The sequence below is a fragment of the Lepidochelys kempii genome, chromosome 6, assembly GCF_965140265.1.
Source record: "Lepidochelys kempii isolate rLepKem1 chromosome 6, rLepKem1.hap2, whole genome shotgun sequence".
NCBI lineage: Eukaryota > Metazoa > Chordata > Testudines > Cheloniidae > Lepidochelys > Lepidochelys kempii.
Genome location: NC_133261.1, coordinates 12,122,338 through 12,148,050, shown reverse-complemented (window position 1 = coordinate 12,148,050; position 25,713 = coordinate 12,122,338). Strand labels below are relative to the sequence as shown.

Here is a 25,713-nt window from a genome sequence, read left to right as displayed (position 1 = left end):
CCCTGCTGGATGCCCTGTTGTATTCTGGGAACCCTCATGTGTGCCCAGATGTTAATCCAGGGAAAATCTGAACCCAGATTTTCACATCAATACCTCCCAAAATAAAAATCACAGAAACTTATTATGATCAGAAGAAACCAATATCTTCTTGTTATTGATCCACTCTCCAAATGGGTGAAAGCATTTCCCCTTGAGGCAAATGCTGCTTTAGCCACAACAACAAGACGTGGTGAAACAAGTCTTCTCTCATTGGAAACTCCCCGCTAGGGTAGAGTCCGGCAGAGGAACACATTTTACTGGGCAAGTGTTCCAAAGATGTTTACAGTTGTTGGGAGTGCCACAAAATTGCACATTTCACATAGACCTCAATCATCAGGGATGCTAACGAGAACAAGTTGCACCATCAAATGAATGCTGCGGAAACTGGTAGATGCCAATGGATGCAGTTGGAATACCCTGATTCCACTCATTTTAACGGCACTCAGGGCAACTCCCACTGCTTCCACAGATCATACACCCTTTGAGGTGATGACTGGGCAAACCACGTGAATGCCAAAGCATCTTTTGTGGCATACCAGTGGCACACAGCTAGAGGAAGTCAAACTGAAAACCTATGTGCAAGCATTAAAAAACATTTAAATCAGGTTCTCTTGCAGGTAGCTATCAAATTGGGAAAATCCAAACAGAAGGCAAAGGTTTATTTTAATAAAGGAGAAAGAGAGAATGCTTGGGAAATTGGAGATCAGGTGGTAATATGCTGTATCAGAACACAATTTATGTAATCAGTGAACTGGGCCACATTATATTATAAATGGACTCCGTTTCCTCTGTATAAAGAATGAGAACCAAAAAAAGGTAGATAAATTCATCAGTAAGTGATGGAATCCCATATGGATTATGGAAAAACAAAACCAAATGTCAAAGCTCAGTAAAAACTGAAGCATCGACCAGATACATATATATATAACCTAAATTATAAATATAAAAGGAGAATATGAAGCTTGTATCCAAATTAAGTCTTTGGGTATTGTAAAAGTTATTAATAAATATTTTAAAGTAAAGGTACAAGCCACAGTAATGGAAAAGACCATTATTCACAGAACCTTGTGAAGTGTTCAGTTCGCAAGAAGACCCTGTTAGTGGTCTCACAGCTACGTCTATACCAGGGGTATTAATTAATCAAGTTCAGTTTATTCATATCCCTGTTGTATGAAATTTACCTAAATGGGTAAATAAGTGAATTTAGTTATTGTACAGATATTAAGGTTGCAACTTTCTTTTCAGTACTTCTCATTGATAAGGTTAGTTTTGAGCAGTATCACAGGTTTATTAGTTCAGAGGTGCTAATTTGAAATAAGGTTAATGTTAAAAGAATCATAAGGCATATCAATTATGTGATTAAAAAAAGAAGCTAAAAAAGTAATTAACCCCATGTTAAAGGAATTAAAGGTTTAGCAAAATAAAAAAATTATTTAAGGTGTATAATATGCAGGAAATAACCAAATTGTTTAATGAAACTCAAAATAAGATTGATCAATTGATAAAATATAATAATGATCAGGGAAAAATCATTAACTTGGAAAAGAAATTATTTGTTCATTATATAGTGAATATGTAATAGACACTATTAATAATACCTATTAATTCTTGGAACTAAGAAAAGTACCCAAATTAATCAGAGATCAACAAATTTTGAATTGGTATTGTCCACACTGTATTCAAAACATGGAGAAGAGAAAGTCGAATGCCAAACCAAATATATTTAAAAAAAAAAAATCTTTTGGTTCAAATAGAAACTTGGGATCTGTGAAACCACATCCAAATGATGACACATTATTTAAATGAAACCTGTGACATTTTATGATCCATATGCCTCGTTCACAGTATCATTGGTCGTATTCGATCCAGATAAGGACGTATGTGATCAATTGGCTTTCCATTCCGTAGGCCACCTAGAAGATGATATCTATAAGAAACAAATGCAAATACCTGCACTGGTGGTGTATCACCAAAATGCCCAGACATGGAAAGTCCCATGGATTGCTTCCTGCTCTCAAAAGGTGCATCAATGGATCTGTAGGTATAATGCGTTTGATGTAACAACTCCACTGTGTCACCAGCTGGAAAGGTACCAACGCAATGCACACGGGTATCATGTGCAGTGCAACTAACCAAATAGAAATCTTTTACGAAATATGTGGCCTATAGCAAAAAGGAATAATATTGTGTAGTAACTAGTCACAAGAAATTCTATTATGGTCATCTTGGATGTATGGTAACACATCCAAATTTTTGTGTTAAGCAACAAGTACCCACAGTTATTGGGCACATGACAATATCTCCAATGTTTTCGAAAATGAAACGGTTATTCTTAGCAACCCAGATCACCGGGATCTCATTGAACGGAGCACTCCAGTGCTTCATGCATATAAACCATTAAACTTTACAACTAAAACAATCGTTAAAGAAAAAAAATGTGCAATTAAAATTAGGAATAACATAAATAAGACAAACCAAGCACTGTCTGAAATTTTTGACAGTAGCAGCTCATAAGGTATTCATTGTATCAAGAGAGATGAAAATTGGATGGAAAAAAAGGATTATTGTCTATAGTATTCTTACTATGTGTACTATGGTATTAATCATGGCTGGATACTGTCATGTAATATATATGTGACAGGACTCTTATTGTCCAATCATCAATTATAATGAGATAACACTCACCCTGTCGGGGGGTGGGGGGGAGAAATGTAGCCAATGATTTTAGTTTATCCATTTATTGTGTGATGTTATGCTTAATCAATGTTATATTACATATATTCATTGGAAATTAATTTGTAGGATTATAAAAGTATAAAATCAATCAGTATTTAGAGGAACCAAGTAAGTAAGTAAGTAAGACAGACAAACTGAAACACAAGAACCTGTAGGTTGAGGCCTGCAAGACTTTAGCTTAGACATTTTGGGTCTTGGAGACAAGAAATGATGACTCAAGCCAATGACCGAGAAATAACCTAATGCCCTAAGGTTATGGGAAAAGGGGCACCAAGTGGTAACATTGTGCAAAATTACCCAGAAGGTTAATATTAGATCATAAAAATACTGTAAAGGCGCATCTGTCTCAGACGTGTGTCTTAACCATGGGATTCAGGTTGTGAGTCGATGCTAATGAGAACAAAGGGAACCTACCCGATGAGTCGAAAGAATAGTAAATATGGCAGGTGACCAGCTTGGCTTAATGGTGAAATCCTAGCGGATCTTAAACATAAAAAAGAAGCTTACAGGAAGTGGAAGGTTGGACATATGACCAGGGAAGAGTATAAAAATATTGCTCGGGCATGTAGGAATGTTATCAGGAGGGCCAAATCGCACCTGGAGCTGCAGCTAGCCAGAGATGTCAAGAGTAACAAGAAGGGTTTCTTCAGGTATGTTGGCAACAAGAAGAAAGCCAAGGAATGTATGGGCCCCTTACTGAATGAGGGAGGCAACCTAGTGACAGAGGATGTGGAAAAAGCTAATGTACTCAATGCTTTTTTTGCCTCTGTTTTCACTAACAAGGTCAGCTCCCAGACTGCTGCGCTGGGCATCACAAAATGCGGAAGAGATGGCCAGCCCTCTGTGGAGATAGAGGCGGTTAGGGACTATTTAGAAAAGCTGGACGTGCACAAGTCCATGGGGCCGGACGAGTTGCATCCGAGAGTGCTGAAGGAATTGGCGGCTGTGATTGCAGAGCCACTGGCCATTATCTTTGAAAACTCGTGGCGAACCGGGGAAGTCCCGAATGACTGGAAAAAGGCTAATGTAGTGCCAATCTTTAAAAAAGGGAAGAAGGAAGATCCTGGGAACTACAGGCCAGTCAGCCTCACCTCAGTCCCTGGAAAAATCATGGAGCAGGTCCTCAAAGAATCAATCCTGAAGCACTTGCATGAGAGGAAAGTGATCAGGAACAGCCAGCATGGATTCACCAAGGGAAGGTCATGCCTGACTAATCTAATCGCCTTTTATGATGAGATTACTGGTTCTGTGGATGAAGGGAAAGCAGTGGATGTATTGTTTCTTGACTTTAGCAAAGCTTTTGACACGGTCTCCCATAGTATTCTTGTCAGCAAGTTAAGGAAGTATGGGCTGGATGAATGCACTATAAGGTGGGTAGAAAGCTGGCTAGATTGTCGGGCTCAACGGGTAGTGATCAATGGCTCCATGTCTAGTTGGCAGCCGGTATCAAGTGGAGTGCCCCAAGGGTCGGTCCTGGGGCCGGTTTTATTCAATATCTTCATAAATGATCTGGAGGATGGTGTGGATTGCACTCTCAGCAAATTTGCGGATGATACTAAACTGGGAGGAGTGGTAGATACGCTGGAGGGGAGGGATAGGATACAGAAGGACCTAGACCAATTGGAAGATTGGGCCAAAAGGAATCTGATGAGGTTCAATAAGGATAAGTGCAGGGTCCTGCACTTAGGACGGAAGAACCCAATGCACAGCTACAGACTAGGGACCGAATGGCTAGGCAGCAGTTCTGCGGAAAAGGACCTAGGGGTGACAGTGGACGAGAAGCTGGATATGAGTCAGCAGTGTGCCCTTGTTGCCAAGAAGGCCAATGGCATTTTGGGATGTATAAGTAGGGGCATAGCGAGCAGATCGAGGGACGTGATCGTTCCCCTCTATTCGACATTGGTGAGGCCTCATCTGGAGTACTGTGTCCAGTTTTGGGCCCCACACTTCAAGAAGGATGTGGATAAATTGGAGAGAGTCCAGCGAAGGGCAACAAAAATGATTAGGGGACTGGAACACATGAGTTATGAGGAGAGGCTGAGGGAGCTGGGATTGTTTAGCCTGCAGAAGAGAAGAATGAGGGGGGATTTGATAGCTGCTTTCAACTACCTGAAAGGGGGTTCCAAAGAGGATGGCTCTAGACTGTTCTCAATGGTAGCAGATGACAGAACGAGGAGTAATGGTCTCAAGTTGCAGTGGGGGAGGTTTAGATTGGATATTAGGAAAAACTTTTTCACTAAGAGGGTGGTGAAACACTGGAATGCGTTACCTAGGGAGGTGGTAGAATCTCCTTCCTTAGAGGTTTTTAAGGTCAGGCTTGACAAAGCCCTGGCTGGGATGATTTAACTGGGAATTGGTCCTGCTTTGAGCAGGGGGTTGGACTAGATGACCTTCTGGGGTCCCTTCCAACCCTGATATTCTATGATTCTATGATTCTATGATACCCAGCCTATAGAAAATTGGGGTCCCTTAAGTTTCCAGGGGACACAGACCAATAAGAGAAAAGAGCGTTGACACTTTTATGGACATGTGCAGAATGTAGGTATAGACAGAATCACATTATAAAAAGGGGATGCCCCGAACGGGAAAATTAAGCTCCCTCTGGGAGGCTCCAGCAGGAACCATCCCTCTACTGATGACTAAGCCATGAGAGACCCATCAGACCCTGCGGGCTTGGCTAAACTTGCGAGTTACAGCGCAATAAAGGAGCCCCGGGTGCACTAGCTCACTACCTAGCCACCCTGGCGGGGCACGTAGAGCGCTCTGACTCCGCGGCAACAGCGCTGCTGAGGTGGTACTCCGCCTCGGCGAGTGGAATAATGTTTGCTGCGCCCCCGCTGGAGTGCCGCGGCACCAGGGTGGACGCCCTGGTCCTATAGTGCGCTCTGATCAGCCTCCAGAAGTGTCCCACAATGCCTGTTCTGGCCACTCTGGTCATCACTTTGAACTCTACTGCCCTGCCCTCAGATGACCAACCATCAGACCTGCCCTTTAAATTCTTTAGGGCATTTTGAAAATCCCCTTCCTGTTTGCTCAGCCAGGTGTGGAGTGCTCTCAGCGAATCTTTCCAGGTGACTATGCCTCCACGAGCCAGGCAGTCCCCAATATGGAGCAATGGTGAGGTGCTGGACCTCATCAGTGTTTGAGGGGAGGAAGCTGTCCAGTCCCAGCTGCGCTCCAGCCACAGGAATTATGGTACCTTTGGGCAGATATCAAGGGCCCTGATGGAAAGGGGCCGTGACCGGGACGCACTGCAGTGCAGAGTTAAAGTGAAGGAGCTGTGGAATGCCTACTGCAAAGCCTGTGAAGCAAACAGCCGCTCCGGTGCTGCCCCTGCGACCTGCCATTTCTACAAAGAGCTGGACGCGATACTTGGGGGCGACCTCACCTCCTCTCTGAGTACCACCATGGACACTTCAGAGCCCAGTTCAACAAGGCGGGAGGAGGAGCAGCAAAGCGGGAGCGAGGGTGTTCCAGCGGAGGAAGACACCCCAGCATCCCTAGATGCATGCAGCCAGGAGCTGTTCTCAAGCCAGGAGGAAGGTAGCCAGTTGCGGCAGCCAGTGCTTGGGGAAGGACAACACCAGAGGAGGTTCCCGGTAAGCGGCTTTTATTTTGGGAAGGAAGTTATTCGGTGCAGGCTCTTGCGGAGAGGAGGGTTTCGGCTGCATGCATGCCTAGATGCGGAATAGGGCGTTGATGTGCTCTCTCACATCGTGGTAATGGGCCTCAGTGATCTCTTCAAAGGTCTCAGCCAGAACCTGGGCAATGCTCTTGCACAGGTTTCTTGGGAGAGCCACTGTGTTCCTTGTCCCAGTAAGGCTAACTTGTCCGTGCCACTGTGCCGTGAGGAGCGGAGGGACCATTGCTGCACACAGGCAAGCTGCATATGGGCCAGGGCGGAATCTGCATTGCAGTAGAAGACCCTCCCTTGCTTCCCAAGTCACCCTCAGCAGCGAGATATCTTCCAGGATGAACTCTGTGGAAAATGTGGGGACAGTGTTCAGTATAGGGGGCCCCTGCCACTGTTGGCTCTCCCCAAGGCACAGAAACCCAGAGGACAGTTCAGCCGTGAAACAATCAGTCACGCTTGACCCTGTGCTTACTCACCATTTTGGGGCTCCTGTGGGTTATGTGCGCTCGTTTTGGGATGGGCAAATTATGCTATTGTGTAGACTGTACTTGCCCTTAAGTATGGGGGAATCATTGCTCTGTCTGGTGTGAACAATGCTGCCTCTGTTAAGTGTTGCATTTTGCCTTTACAGATGCAACCTTGAGATCTCAGCTATCCGTGTTATCACTGGCTGAAAGACTCCAAAGAATCAGAAAGAGGCCATTGTGACAGGGTCGATCCAGATGGCTGTAGGAGAGTAACAGAAGGCAGATATATTAGCCCTAGGCTAAGTAGGTCCCTTTTCCCTGGGTTAGGTAACAGGGAAGGTTTCAGAACAATCAGGAACCTTCTCGAGACAATTAAGACAGGCTGATTAGAACACCTGCAGCCAATCAAGAAGCTGCTAGAATCAATTAAGGCAGGCTAATCAGGGCACCTGGGTTTTAAAAAGGAGCTCACTTCAGTTTGTGGTGTGCATGTGAGGAGCTGGGAGCAAGGGGCACTAGGAGCTGAGAGTGAGAACGCGGACTGTTGGAGGACTGAGGAGTATAAGCATTATCAGACACCAGGAGGAAGGTCCTATGGGGAGGATAAAGAAGGTGTTGGGAGGAGGCCATGGGGAAGTAGCCCAGGGAGTTGTAGCTGTCGCACAGCTGTTCCAGGAGGCACTCTAGACAGCTGCATTCCACAGGGCCCTGGACTGGAACCCGGAGTAGAGGGCGGGCCTGGGTTCCCCCCAATCCTCCCAACTTCTGGTCAGACACAGGAGGAGTTGACCTGGACTGTGGGCTCAGAAAAACGGTCAAGCTGAGGGCTGCCATGAAGCTCCAAGGCGAGCCAATCTGCCAATAAGCACAAGACCCACCAAGGTAGAGCAGGAACTTTCTCACACCATGTAGATGCAAGGAAGACGTGTTGCATGAAGTAATGCAGCATTCAAGTAATGAAAATCGAAAAGTGCAGGAGTGGTGGGACAGTGAAAGGAGGATCCGCCAGCAGAATGAGGAACGCCGGCACAAAAGCATGGTGCTCCGGCAGCAAAGCACGGATCAGCTGATAAGCATCATGGAACGCCAAGCAGACTCGATCCAGGCGCTCGTAGTCATGCAGGCGGAGCACTATCGTGCCCAACCCCGCCTGCAGCCCTTGTCCCAAACCCTTTCCCTTGTGCCCCCATGTCACCTCTAACCCACTTTCCCCAACATCTGGGTTCTTACCACCATCAGCTGCCTCCAACACCTGTAGCTTGACCACCCAGCCCTGAAAACTAAGACCCTTTCCTTCTGCACTCAACCCCCATCACCATGCGGTATAGCCAGCCAGAAGTGCAGCACTCATCGCACAGCACTCCAGACAGGAAGGCTGAGAATGATTACAGGACCTACACAAATCTGTGATTGTACCATTCCCCACCCCACCCCCTTGCCCTTTCCGTTTCCCAAGCAGTTGTGTTTCTTTTCAATAAATGAATAAATTGATTTTTTGGCTTTGGAAACATTCTTTATTATTGCATAAAGTAAAAGATACCTTAGCCCAGGAAAGAAACAGGCACTGCAAGTCAGCATAGCAAACACAGATTCCTACTAATACTGGGACCACTGCACTTCACTCCCGTGAAGGGCACCAGACATTACTGGTGGCTTTCAGCCTCAAATTGCTCCCTCAAAACATCCCTAATCCCTGCAGCCCTGCGCTGGGCCCCTCTAATAGCCCTGCTCTCTGGCTGTTCAAATTCAGCCTCCGGGTAGTTCCATGCCTGAGTGAATCACTCACCCTTCCCTTCACAAATATTATGGAGGGTACAGCATGCGGATATAACCGTGGGGATGCTGTCATCAGCCAGGTCCAGCTTCCCATACAGAGAGCGCCAGTGGCCCTTTAAACAGCCAAAGGCATACTCCACAGTCATTCTTCACCAGCTCAGCCTGTTGTTGAACCGCTCCTTGCTGCTGTCAAGGCTCCCTGTGTAGGGTTTTATGAGCCATGGTATTAAAGGGTAAGCGGGGTCTCCAAGGATCACAATGGGCATTTCAACTTCCGCTACGGTGATCTTATGGTCTGGGAAAAAAGTCCCAGCTTGCAGCTTACTGAACAGGCCAGTGTTCCGAAAGATGCACCTTTCCAGGCCAGTCTGCCTTAATGTCAATGAAACGCCCACGGTGATCCACAAGTGCCTGGAGAACCATAGAGAAATAGCCCTTCCAATTAACATACTCTGAGGCTAGGTGGGCTGGTGCCAGAATTGGAATATGTGTGCCATCTATCGCCCCTCCGCAGTTAGGGAAACCCATTTGTGCAAAGCCAGCCACAATGTCATGCACATTACCTGGAGTCACGGTTCTTCTGAGCAGGATGCGATTAATGGCCCTGCAAACTTGCATCAACATGATTCCAACAGTCAACTTCCCCACTCCAAACTGGTTAGCGACCAATCGGTAGCTGTCTGGAGTTGCCAGCTTACAGATTGCAATAGTCACCCGCTTCTCCATCATCAGGACAGCTCTCAATCTTGTGTCCTTGCGCTGCAGGGTGAGGGTGAGCTTCTCCCACAGTCCCATGAAAGTGGCGTTTCTCATCCAAAAGTTCTGCAGCCACTGGGTTCTCATCCCAGACTTGCATGACTATGTGATCCCACCACTCAGTGCTTGTTTCCCGAGCCCAAAAGTGGTGTTCCACTGTGGTGAGCATGTCTATGAATGCCACAAGCAAACTCATGTCATATGCGTTACTTGAGTCAATATCATCGTCTGAGCCCTCACTGTCATTTTGGATCATAAGGAATAACTCGACTGCCAAATGTGAGATGCTGGCGAGACTCGTCAGCATACTTCTCAGCAGTTCGGGCTCCATTCCCGCAGACCGAAAGGGAAGACAAAGCATGCAGTACAAAAAACTTTGAAAGATGGCGCCAAATGTGAACAGAAACACAGGGATTGCTGGGATGCAAAGCGATGCATCACGGGGGTTTGGGACAGGACCCAGAATGCCCCCCTGCTCCCTTCCCACAAGCCACAGCTCCAGAATGAGAAGAGGTGCTCTGTGGGATAGCTGCCCATAATGCACCGCTCCCAATGCTGCTGCGAGTGCCACAAATGTGGCCACGCCAGTGCACTTGTTCCTGTCAGTGTGGACAGACTGCAGTGCTTTCCCTGCTGCGCTCTCCGAAGGTGGGTTTAACTCACAGCGCTCTACATCTGCAAGTGTAGCCATGCCCTAACACTACTGTTAAGGATGCGAGTATAACTGTATTTGTAACTTGTGCATAACTCTGTATAGAATTTCTATATGCTTGGGTAATCATAACTTTAGTAACTTTAATAAAACCTGTAAAATAGACTAGACTTTGTACTGAATGTATGTGTGGTCACCACCCTTGGTCTTTATGTGTTCCTAGAGACTAACTCTGAAGCAAGGAGCAGAGGTAACTTTCACTCTGATAAGCTTGAAACTGTAGCTGCCAGAGCCGAACCCATGGTGGTGTAACACCACATTACAAAATTCACTTTAAATAAAAGGCTTATGACGAAGCGGGACTGTTCTTAATGTTTCCTCTGAATATTGTGGGGGTGCCTCAGTTTCCCCTATGCAGTTCTTAAGCATCTAGGTGGTGGGATAAGGGTGTAAGATCATTGCAGAGCCCTAAAGGGCAGGTGTGTGCAGGGGTCTGGACACAGAGAATGGCCAACACCCTGTTTCCTGGTAACTGATGGCCTGGCCCTTCCCCCCTGCAAGGTGAGAGCTAAAGGGTTGGACAACATAGGAATCAGGTGATCTCCTGGCCCTGGAAAGGGACAAAGCCCAGAGGAGGAGGGGCTGGAGGGAGTTTCAGTTTGGGGCTGGCTGGGACATGAAGTGAAGTGCAGAAGTGGTTGTCTGGCTCACTGCCCCCCAAAATGGACCCAGCTGAGGGGTCCTGTTCTCTGCACCTACAAGCTCTGTTTTAGGCCATGTTCCCGTCGTCTAATAAACCTCTGTTTTACTGGCTAGCTGAGAGTCATGTCTGACTGCGAAGTTGGGGGGTAGGACCCTCTGGCTTCCCCAGGAGCCTGCCTGGGCAGACTCGCTGTGGGAAACGCATGGAGGGGCAGAGGATGCTGAATGCTCCAAGGTCAGACCCAGGAAGGTGGAAGTGGTGTGAGCTGTGTGTCCTGGAGACAGGCTGCTCACAGAAAGGAGACTTCCCCAGAGTCCTGACTGGCTTCGTAGGGAGCAGTTCCAGAGCATCGTCTGGGGACTCCGTGACAAGGCTACATTGGTAGGAGCATTGCCAGCAGATCTAGGGAAGTGATTATTCCCCTCTATTTGGCACTGGTGAGGCCACAGCTGGAGTACCGCCTCCAGTTTGAGCCCCCCCCCACTACAGAAAGGGTGTGGATGAATTGGAGAGTCCAGTGGAGGGCAATGAAAATAATTAGGGGGCTGGGGCACATGACTTACGAGGAGAGGCTGAGGGAACTGGGCTTGTTTAGTCTGCAGAAGAGAAAAGTGAGGGGAGATTTGATAGCAGTCTTCAACTACCTGAAGGGGGTTCCAAAGAGGATGGAGCTCGGCTGTTCTCAGTGGTGGCAGATGACAGAACGAGGAGCAATGGTCTCAAGTTGCAGTGGGGAAGGTCTAGGTTGGATATTAGGAAAAACAATTTCACTAGGAGGATGGTGAAGCACTGGAATGGGTTACCTAGGGAGGTAGTGGAATCTCCATCCTTAGAGGTTTTTAAGGCCCAGCTTGACAAAGCCTTGGCTGGGATGATTTAGTTGGGGTTGGTCCTGCTTTGAGCAGGGGGTTGATCTAGATGGCCTCCTGAGAGCTCTTCCAACCCTAATCTTCTATGATTCATGTCATGTTAGTTCCACAGGAGTTAAATGTTTTCACTACACCATAAACAGGAGACACTTTGATCTAGAAAATAAGATGTTTCAATCTGTATTAAGCAGCTACTGCCCTTAATATTTTTCAAAATAAAATTAAAATATTTTGAATGTTATGGCATAATATGCCATATTATATGACTTGACATGAGAGGCCATGTTGTATGCAGTGGTGTTGTAACCTTCAGTCCTGAAGAAGAGCTCTGTGTAAGCTCAAAAGCTTGTCTCTCTCTCCAACAGAAGTTGTTCCAATAAAAGAAATTCCCTCACCCACTTTGTCTCTCACAAGAGGACATGCCATAGTGGGCACTGCATGTCATGAAATAAGGTAAAAATAATCCAAATCATACAACAGAAAAAAAGAAATAAAATAAATGCCTAAACAATTTAAGAATTTGTGTTTCATTTCAAGAACATTTGGTTTTGTTCCAATGCAGAATGAAAACAAATTTTGAAATGTCAAGTGAAATGGAAATTCAGTGTTTTGACTGGACCTGCTCCTGCATAACCCAGGCCAGAGAGTCTCACCCCCTGATTCCTGCATCCAGCCCATCACAGAGCTGCTCAGGACATAGGCACTGATTCCATGGGTGCTCCAGTGCTGGGGCGGCACTCCGGAAACAGCTCAGCGCACTGAAGGGGCAGAGGGCCAGGCTACGGCCAAGGCAGCTGGACTCACTAGCTGGGGCTGGCTGATCCAGTGCTGGTTGTTCCCAGCCTGGGCCGGGCCCCCACCCCCAGGCACAAAGCTCTCTGCGTCTCCAAGCCCCACACGCTGGGCCTGGGGCAGTTTTGCCTGGCAAAGCACCTGGGCCAAGCTGGAATTTTGGTGGGTGTCCCAGCCAGTAACTTCTGAACCACCCCACTGGAGAACTGACCCTGGCCCTCCGAGCTGACACCAGCACCTGGAAGACGGTCATGCTTCCCGAGGGGTGAATTTCACTAGCACAGCAGCAACTACAAGAGCTGCTCCCTCTGTAGCTGAAACCCGCTGGGTTATTTGCTGGGAGAAGCTGGAGGCAGGAGGCCCTGGATGGAGGAGGAGAAGGAGTGGGGTGCACTTGGGGGAGTGGGTGAAAGAGGTGGGGCCTTGGTGGAAAAAGTGGAGTGGGGGCGGGACCTGAGGCAGAGTGGGGGTCAAGCACCCCCAGGAAAATCAGAAAGTCGGCGTCTCTGGCTCAGGAAATTAATTTTTTTAATTTAACTTTAGGAGTGGTGGGTGAAATTCTGTGGCCTGCATTGTGCAGGAGGTCAGACTAGATGATCATAATGGTCCCTTCTGGCCTAAATATCTATGAATCTATGAATTTTTCTTTCCCCACTGTAAAATTTTTTTTAAGGGGGGGGTGGTGGTGTTTAGAACTTTCAGGTTTTTGTTGAGGAAAAAAAAAACCCCACACATGTCTGAGGGTTTTCAATGACAAAAATATTTAGTGAAAAGGTTTTGTGAAAATTAAAAATAAAAATCCTATTTCCAGCCAGAAATGTTTATAAAATTCCATTTCAGTTCTTTCATAAACAGAATTTTCCAAACATTTTGGTTCCATGGGAAATTTCTAATTTCATGTTTCTGAAATTTGAACAAAAGTCAGAAATTTCTCACAGGTAAAAAAAATTCTAGTTGATCATGAAGCTCCCTGCAGCCTGCCAGGTTTGGGGGTAGCAGAGACTTCAGAGTGAGAGTTGCTCAAAAACTATCCAGACTCTTTCTGTGACAGAAAATTGGGGGTTTGATGGAACAAAAATTTTAGCAGAGTGTGTGCTTTAGTCAATTGTTTTTTTTTTTTAACATCAAAGTCCCCCAAATTTAAAATTTTCAGCCAAAACCCAGATTTTGGCTATTTTTTAAATTCTATTGATTTTTATTTTTTTTTGGGGCAGTTTTTGAACCAAAAGTGTTGGGGTTACATTGAAAAGTATAAATTTTCCACTGAAAACTTCAACAAAAACTAGAACAAATATTAGTTTCCACTGAAATTTTCTATTGAAAAAAATTGCCATTTTCTGTCCAGCTCTGCTCAAAGCCAGCCCAGAGGTGGTCAAAATTTTTTGTTCCGCAACATCTTTGGATGAAAAACAGACTATTTTTTCCCAATAAAAGAAGTTTCCAGTTTTTGTTACTCTCCGGTTTTTCCTTTTTTCCCCAGTAGCAAAATAGTAAATGGGGGAAAACAGGAGCAGGAGGAGAGAGGAGAGGATGGGAAAAAGCAGAGCGAGGAGGGGGCAAAAGAAAAGGCAAAGATTTAGATTTTCAGTTTGGGTTTTGTTGGACAATTTGGAATACTTTTGCAAAAAGAATTTTTTTTAAATATTTTCAGTTTCTTTAAAAAATAAAATTCAGTGGAAAAGATTTATGATTTTCTGGACAGCTCTGCCCAGAGCTTCCACAGTGGGCAGGAAGTTTGGATAATAATGCAACTCACCCAGCGAGCGGATGCTCTGGTAATTCTCGTACATGATGTCCCTGTAGAGCTGCTGCTTCTCCTCATCCAGCAACAACCACTCTGCCTCACTCAGACTCACAGCCACATCCTCAAACTGTACTGGCTCCTGCAACCACAAAATCATCCACCTTAGCACAGGCCACTCCAAGGCTACCCCTTGCTCACTAATGCTTGTGCCAGACACTAGCCCTTCCCTCCCAACCTCTGCCATCCTCCTGCATCCCACTTAGCGCCAATCCCTGAAATCAGGGGATCAAGCATAAAAGCAGGTCAGGGCCAAGTGCCGAGGAAACAGGACCCACAGAATTTGGGTGTGCATGGTGGGGTTTGAATCCTGACAATAGTACTAGTCCATTACTAGATGGAAATGGTAGAATTATCAATAATAATGTAGAAAAGGCAGAAGTGTTCAATATTTCTGTGCTTTATTGGGAAAAGAAAAACAGATGATTTAGTCTCATCATACGATAACACTCTTTCCATTAGTATCCCTGGAGGATGTTAAACAGAAGCTATTTGTAAGACATTTGTAAATCAGCAGGCCCAGATAATTTGCATCCACGAGTTTTAAAAGAAGTGGCCGAGGAGCTCACTGGACCGTTAGTGTTGATATTCCATAAGTCTTGAAGCATTGGGGAAGTTCCAGAAGACTGGAAGACAGCTAATGTGCCAATTTATAGAACAGGTAAATGGGATGACCTGAATAATTATAGGCATGTCAGCCTGACATCAGTCCTGGGCAAGATAATAGAGGGGCTGATATAGGATAATAAATAATTAAAACAGGATAATGTAATTCATGCCAATCAACATGGGTTTATGGAAAATAGGTCCGGTCAAATTATCTTGTTTTTTGTTTTATGAGAGTTCAGGTTTGGATGACAAAGGTAATAGTGTTGACATAATATACTTAGACTTTTGTAAGGCATTTGACTTGGTACCACACAACATTTTGATTAAAGAACTAGAATGGTATAAAATTTACATGGCATACATTAAATGAATTAAAAACTGTCTAACTGCTAGGTCTCAAAATGTAACTGTAAATGGAGAATCATGATCAAGCGGTTGTGTTTTCAGTGGGGCCCACAAGGATCGGTTCCTGGCCCTACGTTATTTAACATTTTTACCAATGACCTGGAAGAAAACAAAAAATCATCACTAATAAAATTTGCAGATGACGCAAAAATTGGGGGAGCGGTAAATGATGAAGAGGACAGGTCACTGATACAGAGCAATCTAGATCACTTGGTAAACTGGGTTCAGGCAAACAATATGCATTTTAATACAGATAAATGTAAATATATACAACTAGGAACAAAAAATGGAGGCCATATTTATAGGAGTGGGGACTGTATCCTCAGAAGCAGTGACTGAGAAAGATTTTGGAGTCGTGATGGGTATTCAGCTGAACACGAGCTCCAAGTGTCACGCTGTGGCGAAAAGAGCTAATGTGATCCTGAGATGCATAAACAGGAATCTCGAGTAGGAGTAGAGAGGTTATTTTACCTCTGTATTTGGCACTGGTGCGACCATTGCTGCAATACTCTGTTCAGTTCTGGTGCCCACAGATCATGAAGGATGTTTGGAGAGGATTCAGAGAAGATCCGTGAACATGATTAAAGGATAAAAAAAACGTTCCTTATAGTGATAGATTCAAGGAGCTCAATCTACTTAGCTTAACAAAAAGAAGAGGTGACTTGACCACAGTCTATAAGTATTGACATAAGGAAGAAATATTTAATAATGGACTTTTCAGTCTAGCAGAGAAAGGTCTAACATGATCCAATGGCTGGAAGTTGAAGCTAGACTAATTCAGATTGGAAATACAGTGCAAATGTTTAATAGTGAGGGTAATTAACCATTGGAATAATTTACCAAGCGTGAGGAGTGGATTCTCCATCACTGACAAATTTTAAATCAAGACTGGATGTTTTTCCTACAAGTTCTGCTCTAGGAATTATTTCAGGGATGTTCTCTGGCCTGTTAGACAGGAGGTCAGACTAGATGATCACAATAGTCCCTTCTGGTCTTGGAATTTATGAATCTTAGTGTGGGGAGATGGTGTTTGTAGCCACATCAAATTACCATGTTGTTTTCTGTGCTCTACAAAGTAACTCTGGTGAGGAGGTGACTTGCATGTTAGCTTGAGGCCCTCCAATTTGGAGGGCACATTCTCTGGGAGACAGCCACCCTTACACAATGAATTTAAAGAGCAGGCTGGCTTGTTTCCATGAGGCCCATAATTTTGTAGAGCACCTTCACTACAAGATAGCCGCCCTTACAGAGTGAATCACAAACTTGCATAGAAAATCAACATCGGGTGGGGTTTAACTCAAACCAGTCACGATACTGCAGGAGAGAACCCTGAGATATCACTATTATAAGGGAGACTTTAAATGAGAGCAGACCGTCTCCAACTCTCCCTCAGGGCATCTCAGACACACCTGTGTTAAGATGCCCCATGTGTGGGGAATTCATTCCTTCAGAATTTCCTGACTAGCAGCACTGGTAGCTCTCGCTAGTCAAGGTCTCTCCCCTTGACGCTTCTAAAGTTGTCAGGGCCACATGAGTCTCCAAGCACTCAGATGTCCATGAGTGGCCACTAACTTGGGGCATGACAGTTTTTAGTTGTCCAGCTGGGAGACAGGTGGGGCCTGGTTTCCAGGGGCGATGTGCTAAAGATAACACAACTGTAGCTGGGGCGGTTGACTCATGTTGGGCACCCAAATTCTGAAGCACCCACTCTCCATGAACATATTGGACATGAACACTCCTGAACATGTTGGACAAAGACTTTACAGGGACAAATACAGGAACCCTGGCTCCCCTGTGGCTTCCACGGTTTATCTCCCCTTCCCACCCTGGTCCCTCACTGAGATAACTGGAGTTAAACTCTCACCTGTAGCCCCGGCCATTCGATCTCTGGCTGCCCCACCTGGAACCCCTCTGCCAGGGCCACTGCTTGGGCGCCGGTCTCGGGACCACTTTCCCAGATCCAGCTCTGCATTTCCTCCGGCAGGACAGTCAGGAACTGCTCCAGGATCAGCATCTCCAGGATCTGCTCCTTGGTGTGGCTCTGCGGCTCCAGCCAGCGATGGCAGAGCTCCTGGAGGTGGCTGTAAACCTCCTGGGGCCCCTTGGCCTCCTGGTAACAGAATTCCCTGAAGCGCCTACGCTGTGTCTCTGGGCTGATGCCATAGCGACGCAGGATGGTCGCCTTCACCTTCCCATAGTCACTTGTCTCTGTGATGTCTAGGCTACCAAAGGCCAGCTGGGCTTTCCCGGTGAGGTACGGCTCCAGTCGGGTTGTCCACTCCCCTCTCGGCCACTGGCAGGCATCAGCCACCTGCTCAAAGGTGGCCAGATAGGCCTCGATATCGTCCTCTGGCGCCAGCTGTGGCAGCTGCAGGGTTCCCCATGTAGGTGCTGGAGTTGGATTAACCTCGGCAGGGGTCTGCGGGGCTGACAGCTGCTCCTCTCGGCACGGTGCCGTCTCCTCCTTCGGCTCGGTCCCAGCCTGCTCCAGACCCCTGGGTGACTCTCTGCCCTCCTGGGAGGTGGGGTTTTCACACCCACGTGCACAAGTCGGTGCTGGCACAACTCTGGGAGGGGGCGGCAGTTCTGGCTCTCCGTGCCTGAGGATGCAGGCCGGAGCCGGCCCCACCTCCGGAAGGATGCGCAGGGCCTGCAGCACCTCCTGCCAGACGTCCTCCCAGTGCTGCAGCATCTCCTTCTGCGACGCATACCGGGCCTGTTGCGGTGCCACCCATCTCAGCAGCTCCCCAATGGTGCCGGACTGCACCACAATAGGCAGCCCGCCCGCCCGCTCCAATCCCGCATCTGGTTCGGGCTCAGCTGAGGCCTGCTGCTCCGTCAGCCCAGCGGGGCACACCGACTGCTCCACCTGGATCTGAAACTGCAGGTCCAGGGCCCCCTCTGCCCCCTGCCCTGCAGCCATGGCTGCTCCCTGGGGTGTCCTTATCCCAGCAGGGGATGAGCCCAGACCCCAGGCCTTTCTGGCTCATTCATGCCCCTGGCAGGAAGCATCCAGCCTCCGGCTTCCTACCCCAGTGTCCCGTTTTTGACACCAGGTGATCCGGATGGGGGATCAGGTGCGAGGGCCCAGAAGCACAAACTGTCTTGCGAAATCAGAGCGACCTCCTGGAGCCAGCAATGCTGCTGTCTGGAAAGAGGGGCTTCTCCCGCAGCTCCTGAGAGGGCAAGGGAAACACAGACAGTGAGGGGGCAATTCCATAGTGCCAAGGGATTTGAGCGCTTAGCTCACCCTGCTAACTCCTGGTAAAAATGACAATGGCTGAGTCGTCCCTGGGATTGTGCCTCGTGTTTGCTAACACTCCTGTCCTCCTAGTGTGGAGGCAGCCTTCCCTGCCAGAAAAGCTGTGTGTTCTTACAGCCAGCTAGTGACCACCTCTCCTTGTTAGAGAATCATCCCAGAGGGGGGATAGGGCAATGAGGGGCACAAGCCAGGGACCTGGGAAAGCAGAGTTCAGTTCCCTGCTCTGTCAGACTCGGACCCTGGGACAGCCACTCTAGCTTCGTCTACATGAGGTAGGGTTTGTGGTATGATTACATCAGCATAGCTACACCACCAATACCCTGTCGTGGGGATGCAGTTAAGTTGGTATAAAAGTGCTTACACTGATATAGTTTATGCTGGTTTGGTGTGTGGTCTAAACTCTACCAGTGTAACTGCATCTACACTAGGGCATTTACTGGTATAGCTCTGTCAGTAATAGTATCACACCCTCCATCCCCCTCCCAAGCTGTGCTAGTAAAGCTTTGAAGGGTAGACCAGACCTTGGTCTCTCTGTGCCTCAATTTCCCCATCTGTATCATGGGGACAGTTGGACTGGCCTGGTTCACAAGCGTATGTGAGGATAAATACATGAAGGCCTGTGGGATGCTCACACACTATGTTAACAGGGAGCATATTTCCTCCTCACTTATCTTTGAGCAAGGGAGTGAGTGAAAGTTCCCAATACTGGCAGAATTTGCATGGTTCATACCACATATGCAGAGCTTCCAGAGAAAAAGTCATAACTGAAAGACCCGTGCCTATCTCCCCCACTCATACCCCCTGCTCTCTGCCCTGATCTGGCACAGACAGGCCCCTGTCTAACCTCCCCATCCACCTCCCATTCCCTCAGCTCCCTGCCCCACCCAGCACAGACAGGCTCCTCCATGCCCAGTGCTGGGTGACATGGGGTTATATCTAGGTTATTAGGGTGTATCTCCATGGGGAAACTGGCTGGTGGGAATGTCAACAACCCCTCCTTTTGTACAAGGACCCAGCGGAGGGGTATGCACCAGCTCTAACAGCATTCAACAGATCTGAACCCGCAGGTGAGGAGAACGGGATCCCAGCATCCGTGCCTCCCTCCCCCACTTCCCTACTGTACTCACGCACATCCCCTCATGAGCCTTTGCCTCCTCACATATGAGCCCGCCTCTCACTGTATCCCTTCTGACATACACACGTTCCCTCACCCACGTGGCCACCCCTCACCCAAACACGCTTCTCATATGCACCTTGTTTTAGTGTCACCCCCACGTGTTCTTTGCCTTCACCTCTCTGGCATGTCCTCCACACATGCTCCTGCGCCTCACAGACCCTCTCCCGACTAAAATATTGTCTTTGTAGTCACCTGCTCTCTTCCCATTTCTCTCTCTCTCTCTCACACACACACACTCTGCCCATCTGGCACTAGGGTGACCAGATAGCAATTGTGAAAAATTGGGACAGAGGGCAGGGGGTAACAGGGGCCCATATAAGACAAAGACCCAAATATTGGCACTGTCCCTATAAAATTGGGACATCTGATCACCCTGTCTCAAACACACACACTGTTGGAACAATTGGGGCCTTGCAATTATTGTGAGCCTAACTGAAAAAGTAAACAAAAGTTTTACAAACATGTTACCATAACCTCTAACAATATATGATGGTGGGAAAAGGTGCAAAAGGGGGACAGAAAGTCTGAATTAATCTAAACCAAAAGGCCTACTGATATAATTCAAATCTGTGTTACAGGCATGCCTGGGACCAGAAGTCAATGAACCAAAATCGGTGTGTCAGATATTGGGCCTATTGGTGGACAAAATAATGAGGGGATGGGCTATTCCATCCACCACTCCCCTTTTGGGGAGTGTGACAGGGTGTGCATACCCTGCACTAGGCAAGAAAGGGTTAATCCCAAACTGTGGGCGAAGGAAGTCCCACCCCTCAGACCTTTCTAGGCATGCTCTGACTGCCACTTTAGTATAAAAGGGAGCAGCCCAGCTCATTCTAGGCTGACTGCTGAGGGGGATGGATGCTTGGTGGAGGCTCCAGTCCAGAACCTGCTTCAGCAGCAAACTGTGGGATCCTGAGGACCAGATCAGAGACCTGTTGTTGACGGTGGGCTGACTGGAGTCAGAATCCCAGGGAGTGACCCGTGCCAGGAGCCCTGAGACCCTGAGATGTACAGATCCCGGTTTCAGAAGACACAGTAGAAAGTGGCCCGGGGGGCTGGAGTGAATGGTATCTCCCACCTGAGGAAGGTCAGCGTGTTGCAGTAGAATCTCTGCTGACTAGGTGTTGTCAGCAATGAGTGTGGACAGGACCCTGGCCAGGACCTGGTGGAGCAGGGAGGGCCTGGGCCTCTTACCCCAGCTGTCAACCTCCCCTCCCGAGTGGCCCCTGACTCTGGCCATTAGGCTGTACAGCCTTGCACCTGAGGGCAGCCACATTGGCTGACAGGTTAGAGCCATGCTGTCTTAAGCATGAGGACAGTCTGGTGCACTGTAACTGCAGTGCCCCTCACCCAAGATCTGACCCAAAAGGGGGATTGGGTGTGCATACACTGCAACAAGGTCCTTTTAAAAAAAAGGAGAGAGGTTTTTGGAGGAAAATTGGCAAAGGGGGATGCAGGCAGACTGCAAGAGAGAAGATCAGGAAGGATCAAGCTTTATCATGACTGCCTGACCGCATTGTCTCCTGGATGACCAGGCTCCTCCATGACACTGTTGGGCCTTTGTCATCCTGATCCTAAGAGATTTTTCTGACCAGACTCAGGCAAAAAAAGGGACTCAGATGATCACCTCCCCTGGGATGTAAGACTTTGTCCCCCCACCCCTAGGTGTTCTTTTCCCTCCCCATCTTATTTCTTCTCTTTCCTATCCCTCTTCTTTTGCCTTCTGTTTAATAAGAGTCTGGCTTAGTCAACCAAGGCCGTATATTTTGCAATATGGCTGTAAACTTCTGACCAAAGAGGCAGCTAAAAGCAATGCCCTAAACAGCTCAATACTGGTACAAGTTTGCCAAGTCTTAGTGTGACTTGCAACATGTGTTTTTTCCCCAACAGTGAAACTGCAAGTCAAAGTCAACAATGACAAAGACAGAAACTGCACATTCTATCTCTGCTGTCCTTTTCTGTCCCCTGATGTGTGCATGTCTTGCTTTTGCCTTTAATAAAAAAAAAAAAATCAAGCCTCACTAACAATAACTACAGCCCATTTCTCTTAACTTTTTGACAGTTATTACTATCTTTAATACCATCTAAAGATCTGTCAAATGATGGGGGAGGGAACATTCCTTTTTAGAAACTCCCTCCTGCTTCTTTTAAAAAAAGAAAAAACAGTGTTAAAATAAAAGCCTTATTTGGTACTTTACATGTCAAACCTTTAACTATATTGTCCCTTCCTTTTTTGTATCTTTATTAAAGGATTAAAAGAATGTTTAATGGGGTATTTGCCAGGGTACTAAATACTATTACTACCAAAACCCTGAACTTTGTTTTAAAATGTTTACTATTGGACATCTGTGAGTCTTTAAGTCCATATATTCCAATAAATTAATGTAACACATACAGTCTCTGCTGGCTGTCTCTCTAACACACACATTGCCTGGCACATGTTCTCTCCCTGTCGCAGGCGATGCACGTGCACACGCGCTCTTCTGCCCATTGCACAAACACACACAAGTCGCCTGGTGTGCACACACATGTGCTCTCTCTCCTGATCCCATGAGCACACATATGCTCTCTGCACATCACACGGCCACACACTGCCTGACACGCACACAGGCAACTCCCTGTCACATGCACGCACATGCTCTCTACCAGTCACACACACACACGTTCTTTCCCTGTTACGTGTGTACACACACATTCTGCCCATCACACAAGGACATATGCTCTCTGGCTGTCACCTGGCACACACACACGCTCTCTCCCTCTCACACACACACACACACACACTCTCTCTCCCTGTCTCTCTCTCACACACGCTCTCTCTGTCACAGGCGCCCGGTCTCTTTCTCACAGGTGGGGGCTCTCCTACCCCTCCTACCGGCCCTGTGCCACCAGGACTATTTTGGGCCCCCATTTCCCCCTCAAAGTACTATTGGCTTTATTGCCACAAACCAGATCCCCCCCCCCCCCGGCTCCCACGGAGCCCCCTGTGAACGCCTCTGCTTCGTCCGGCCGCCAGCGCTGCTCCCAGCCTCCACCCGTCCCTCTCCCTGCCTGCCTGTGCGCCCCGTCCGCATTCACCCCGCCCCGGCCGGGCCCCCCCGGGCTGCCTCCCTGCCCTGCCGGAGCGCTGCCGCGGGGGGCTGGGAGCAGAGGTCGCTTTCAGCTCCCAGACAAAGGCAGAGCCAGAACCACAGGCTGAGAGCGGGTGGGAGACCCGCCCAGGCTGGGACTCGGGGGCCCGTGGTTACCTGGGCTGGGGAGTCACGCTGGGAACCGCGCCCCTAGGGCTGGGGGTGTCTGTCCGTCCGTCTCTTTCCCCAGGCTACGCTCCAGCTCAGCCCGAAGTTATTGGACCGGATGCGGAGGGTGGAGGTGGGGTTGGGGGGAGGAGACTTTTTCCCACCATGCAACTGCAGGGTGGTGCCACTCCTCCCCCGCTCGCTCACCCCCCAGCTTGCTCCCAGGACCTGCTGCCCAGAGGCGTCCCTTGCTCAGCTTTTATGGGGTGGGGTCGGGTCAGCATGGAGGGTGTGCCGGGAGCTGAGGTGCAGCTGTCTCTGGTGGCTCTTTACACAGGTTCTTTCAGTCCATCCTAAGGTAAAGATACCCCTGGGGTGGGGTGCAGGGGCTGTTTATACGGGGGTCCTTCAGCCAAAGCTGAGATGTTGCTAGTTCTGGGATGGAGGGTGGGGTCTGTTTATACAAGGATCCCTTGCCCAGTTTTGTGACGCAGCTTATTCTGGGGTGCTGGGGGCCCTTTAGCCAGGGATCCCTTGTCGGGCATTGAGATGCAGCTGATTCTGGGGTGGGGCGTTAAGGATGTTTGCACAGGGTCCCTCATCCCATAATGAGATGCAGCTGCCTCCAGGGTGGGCTGCAGGGGCTGTTTAACCGGGGATCTTTTGTCCACTGTTGAGTTGCAGCCATCTCTGGGGTGGGGCATGGCAGCTGTTTATACAGGAATGCCTTGTATGGTGCAGAGTTGCAGCTGATTCTGGGGTGGGATGTGGGGGCTGTTTAGGCCTGGGCTAAGATACAGACACTCTGGGATGCTGGGGCAGGCCTGGGGGCAGCCCAGTGCACCGTTGCACTGACTCCAGCGTTTGTGTTTGTGTTGGCAGTATATGACCAGGAGGCACCTCCACTCACCCCCCAGGGTGAATAGCCAGCTCTAAACTGGCAGATGAGTTGCGACCAGGTCTCCCTGAGGGCTAAAGGCTGGAGTGATGCCAACTGCTCCCAGCCACTGTGGTTGGGAATAAAACCATCCCCACAATTAATAGCAGCTGGACTGTGCTGCGACTGAGTCATCCCATCCTCAGGGACTAGCACAGACTAGGTTGGGGGAGGGGGTCAGAGCCCCATGAGTGCAGGGGCTGCCTCTGCCACCCCGCCCCTCCCCCAATGGCTGATTGCAGACCCAGGGCAGCACCAGGTGCCCAGTTCAGATCCCTGGCTCCCCAACACCATGGCTCAGTGGCTGTCGCTGGCTCTGGAGCTCTCCTCACATTGATGGGGTCTCTCCACCATCGCAGAGGGGAGCTACTGGGGGCTAAGTGATCTGCCCTCATGCCCCCTCCTCCACGCAGACATTGATAGGGTTTCTGCCCCCGTAGGCTGGCTCTGCCCTACTGCCAGCACATTAGCGGGGTCTCTCCCCAGCACAGGGGGCCATTACAATTGTATGATAGGATCCTCATATAGGGTAATGCTTAGGAATGCAGAGAACTCTACGGTCAGTAGTTGCTTGATGAGAGAGGACTGTAGATGTGGCGGAAGGAATAAAACCAGACTGTCGCACTACCTTGGCTCTTTCTCTTATGCTAGAACACTGAGCATGGTGTCAGGAGTTAGTCTGCTCCTGCAGGTACCTGAGATTCAAAACTAAGAATATTGCAGAAAAACAAAACTCAAAGAGGAAACAATAATTAGACTTGTCAGGACTGAATTTTCTTTTTTCTAACTTCACTGGGTAATATCTATGTTTATTTTAAAGCTTTTTAGATTTTTGTCCATTTACGTTTCCACAATTGCACAAATGTGTGGGTTTTAAACTTTTTTTTTCTATTTTTATCAATTTACATTTTTGCAATTGCAGGAAATTGCATGTGTTTCAGACAATACTTATTTAATGACAGATGCTGAAATGCAAAAAATTAAAGTTTTATAACCATTAAAACACAAATTGTCTGTGTTACATAAGAATGGCCCTACTGGGTCAGATCAAAGGTCCATCTAGCCCAGTATCCTGTCTTCTGACAGTGGCCAGTGCCAGGTGCCCCAGAGGGAATGAACAGAACGGGTAATTATCAAGTGATCCATCCCCTGTCACTCATTCCCAGCTTCTGTCAAACAGAGGATAGGGACAGCATTCCTGCCCATCCTGGCTAATAGCCATTGATGGACCTATCCTCCATGAACTTATCCAGGTCTTTTTTGAACCCTGTTATAGTCTTGGCCTTCACAACATCCTCTGGCAAGGAGTTCCACAGGTTGACTGTGCATTGTGTGAAGAAATACTTCCTCTTATTTGTTTTAAACCTGCTGCCTATTAATTTCATTTGGTGACCCCTAGTTCTTGTGTTATGAGAAGTAGTAAACAACACTTATCTCCTTTCTCTACACCAGTCATGATTTTATAGACCTCAGTCATATTTCCATTTAACTGTCTCTTTTCCAAGCTGAAAAGTCCCAGTCTTAATAATCTCTCCTCATACGGAAGCTGTTCCATACCCCTAATAATTTTTCTTGCCCTTTTCTGAACCTTTTCCAATTCCAATATATCTTTTCTGATATGGGGCGACCACATCTGCACACAGTATTCAAGATGTGGGTGTACAATGGATTTATATAGAGGCAACATGATATTTTCTCTCCTATTATCTGTCCCTTTCTTAATTGTTCCTAACATTCTGTTTGCTTTTTTGACTGCTGCTGCACATTGAGTGGATGTTTTCAGAGAACTATCCACAATGACTCCAAGATCTCTTTCTTGAGTGGTACCAGCTAATTTAGACACCACCATGTTATATGTA

General features: G+C 47.7%; 2 protein-coding genes across 2 annotated transcripts in view; one reads left to right on the top strand and one right to left on the bottom strand.

Moving 5' to 3' along the window:
* Positions 1–23,042, bottom strand: part of LOC140913643 (uncharacterized) — a 29,313-nt gene extending 6,271 nt beyond the window's left edge. The window contains exons 1-3 of the mRNA XM_073350383.1: positions 22,927–23,042; positions 17,104–18,415; positions 14,181–14,307 (exon numbers count right to left, since the gene is read on the bottom strand). Of these exons, the coding sequence (XP_073206484.1) occupies positions 14,181–14,307; positions 17,104–18,162 (1,186 nt within the window). The 5' untranslated portion in view covers positions 18,163–18,415; positions 22,927–23,042. The remainder of the gene's footprint in view (positions 1–14,180; positions 14,308–17,103; positions 18,416–22,926) is intronic.
* A 99-nt stretch (positions 23,043–23,141) lies between these two features.
* Positions 23,142–25,713, top strand: part of LOC140913651 (uncharacterized) — a 31,798-nt gene continuing 29,226 nt past the window's right edge. The window contains exon 1 of the mRNA XM_073350400.1: positions 23,142–23,275. The gene's annotated coding sequence lies outside the window, so the exon portion shown is untranslated. The remainder of the gene's footprint in view (positions 23,276–25,713) is intronic.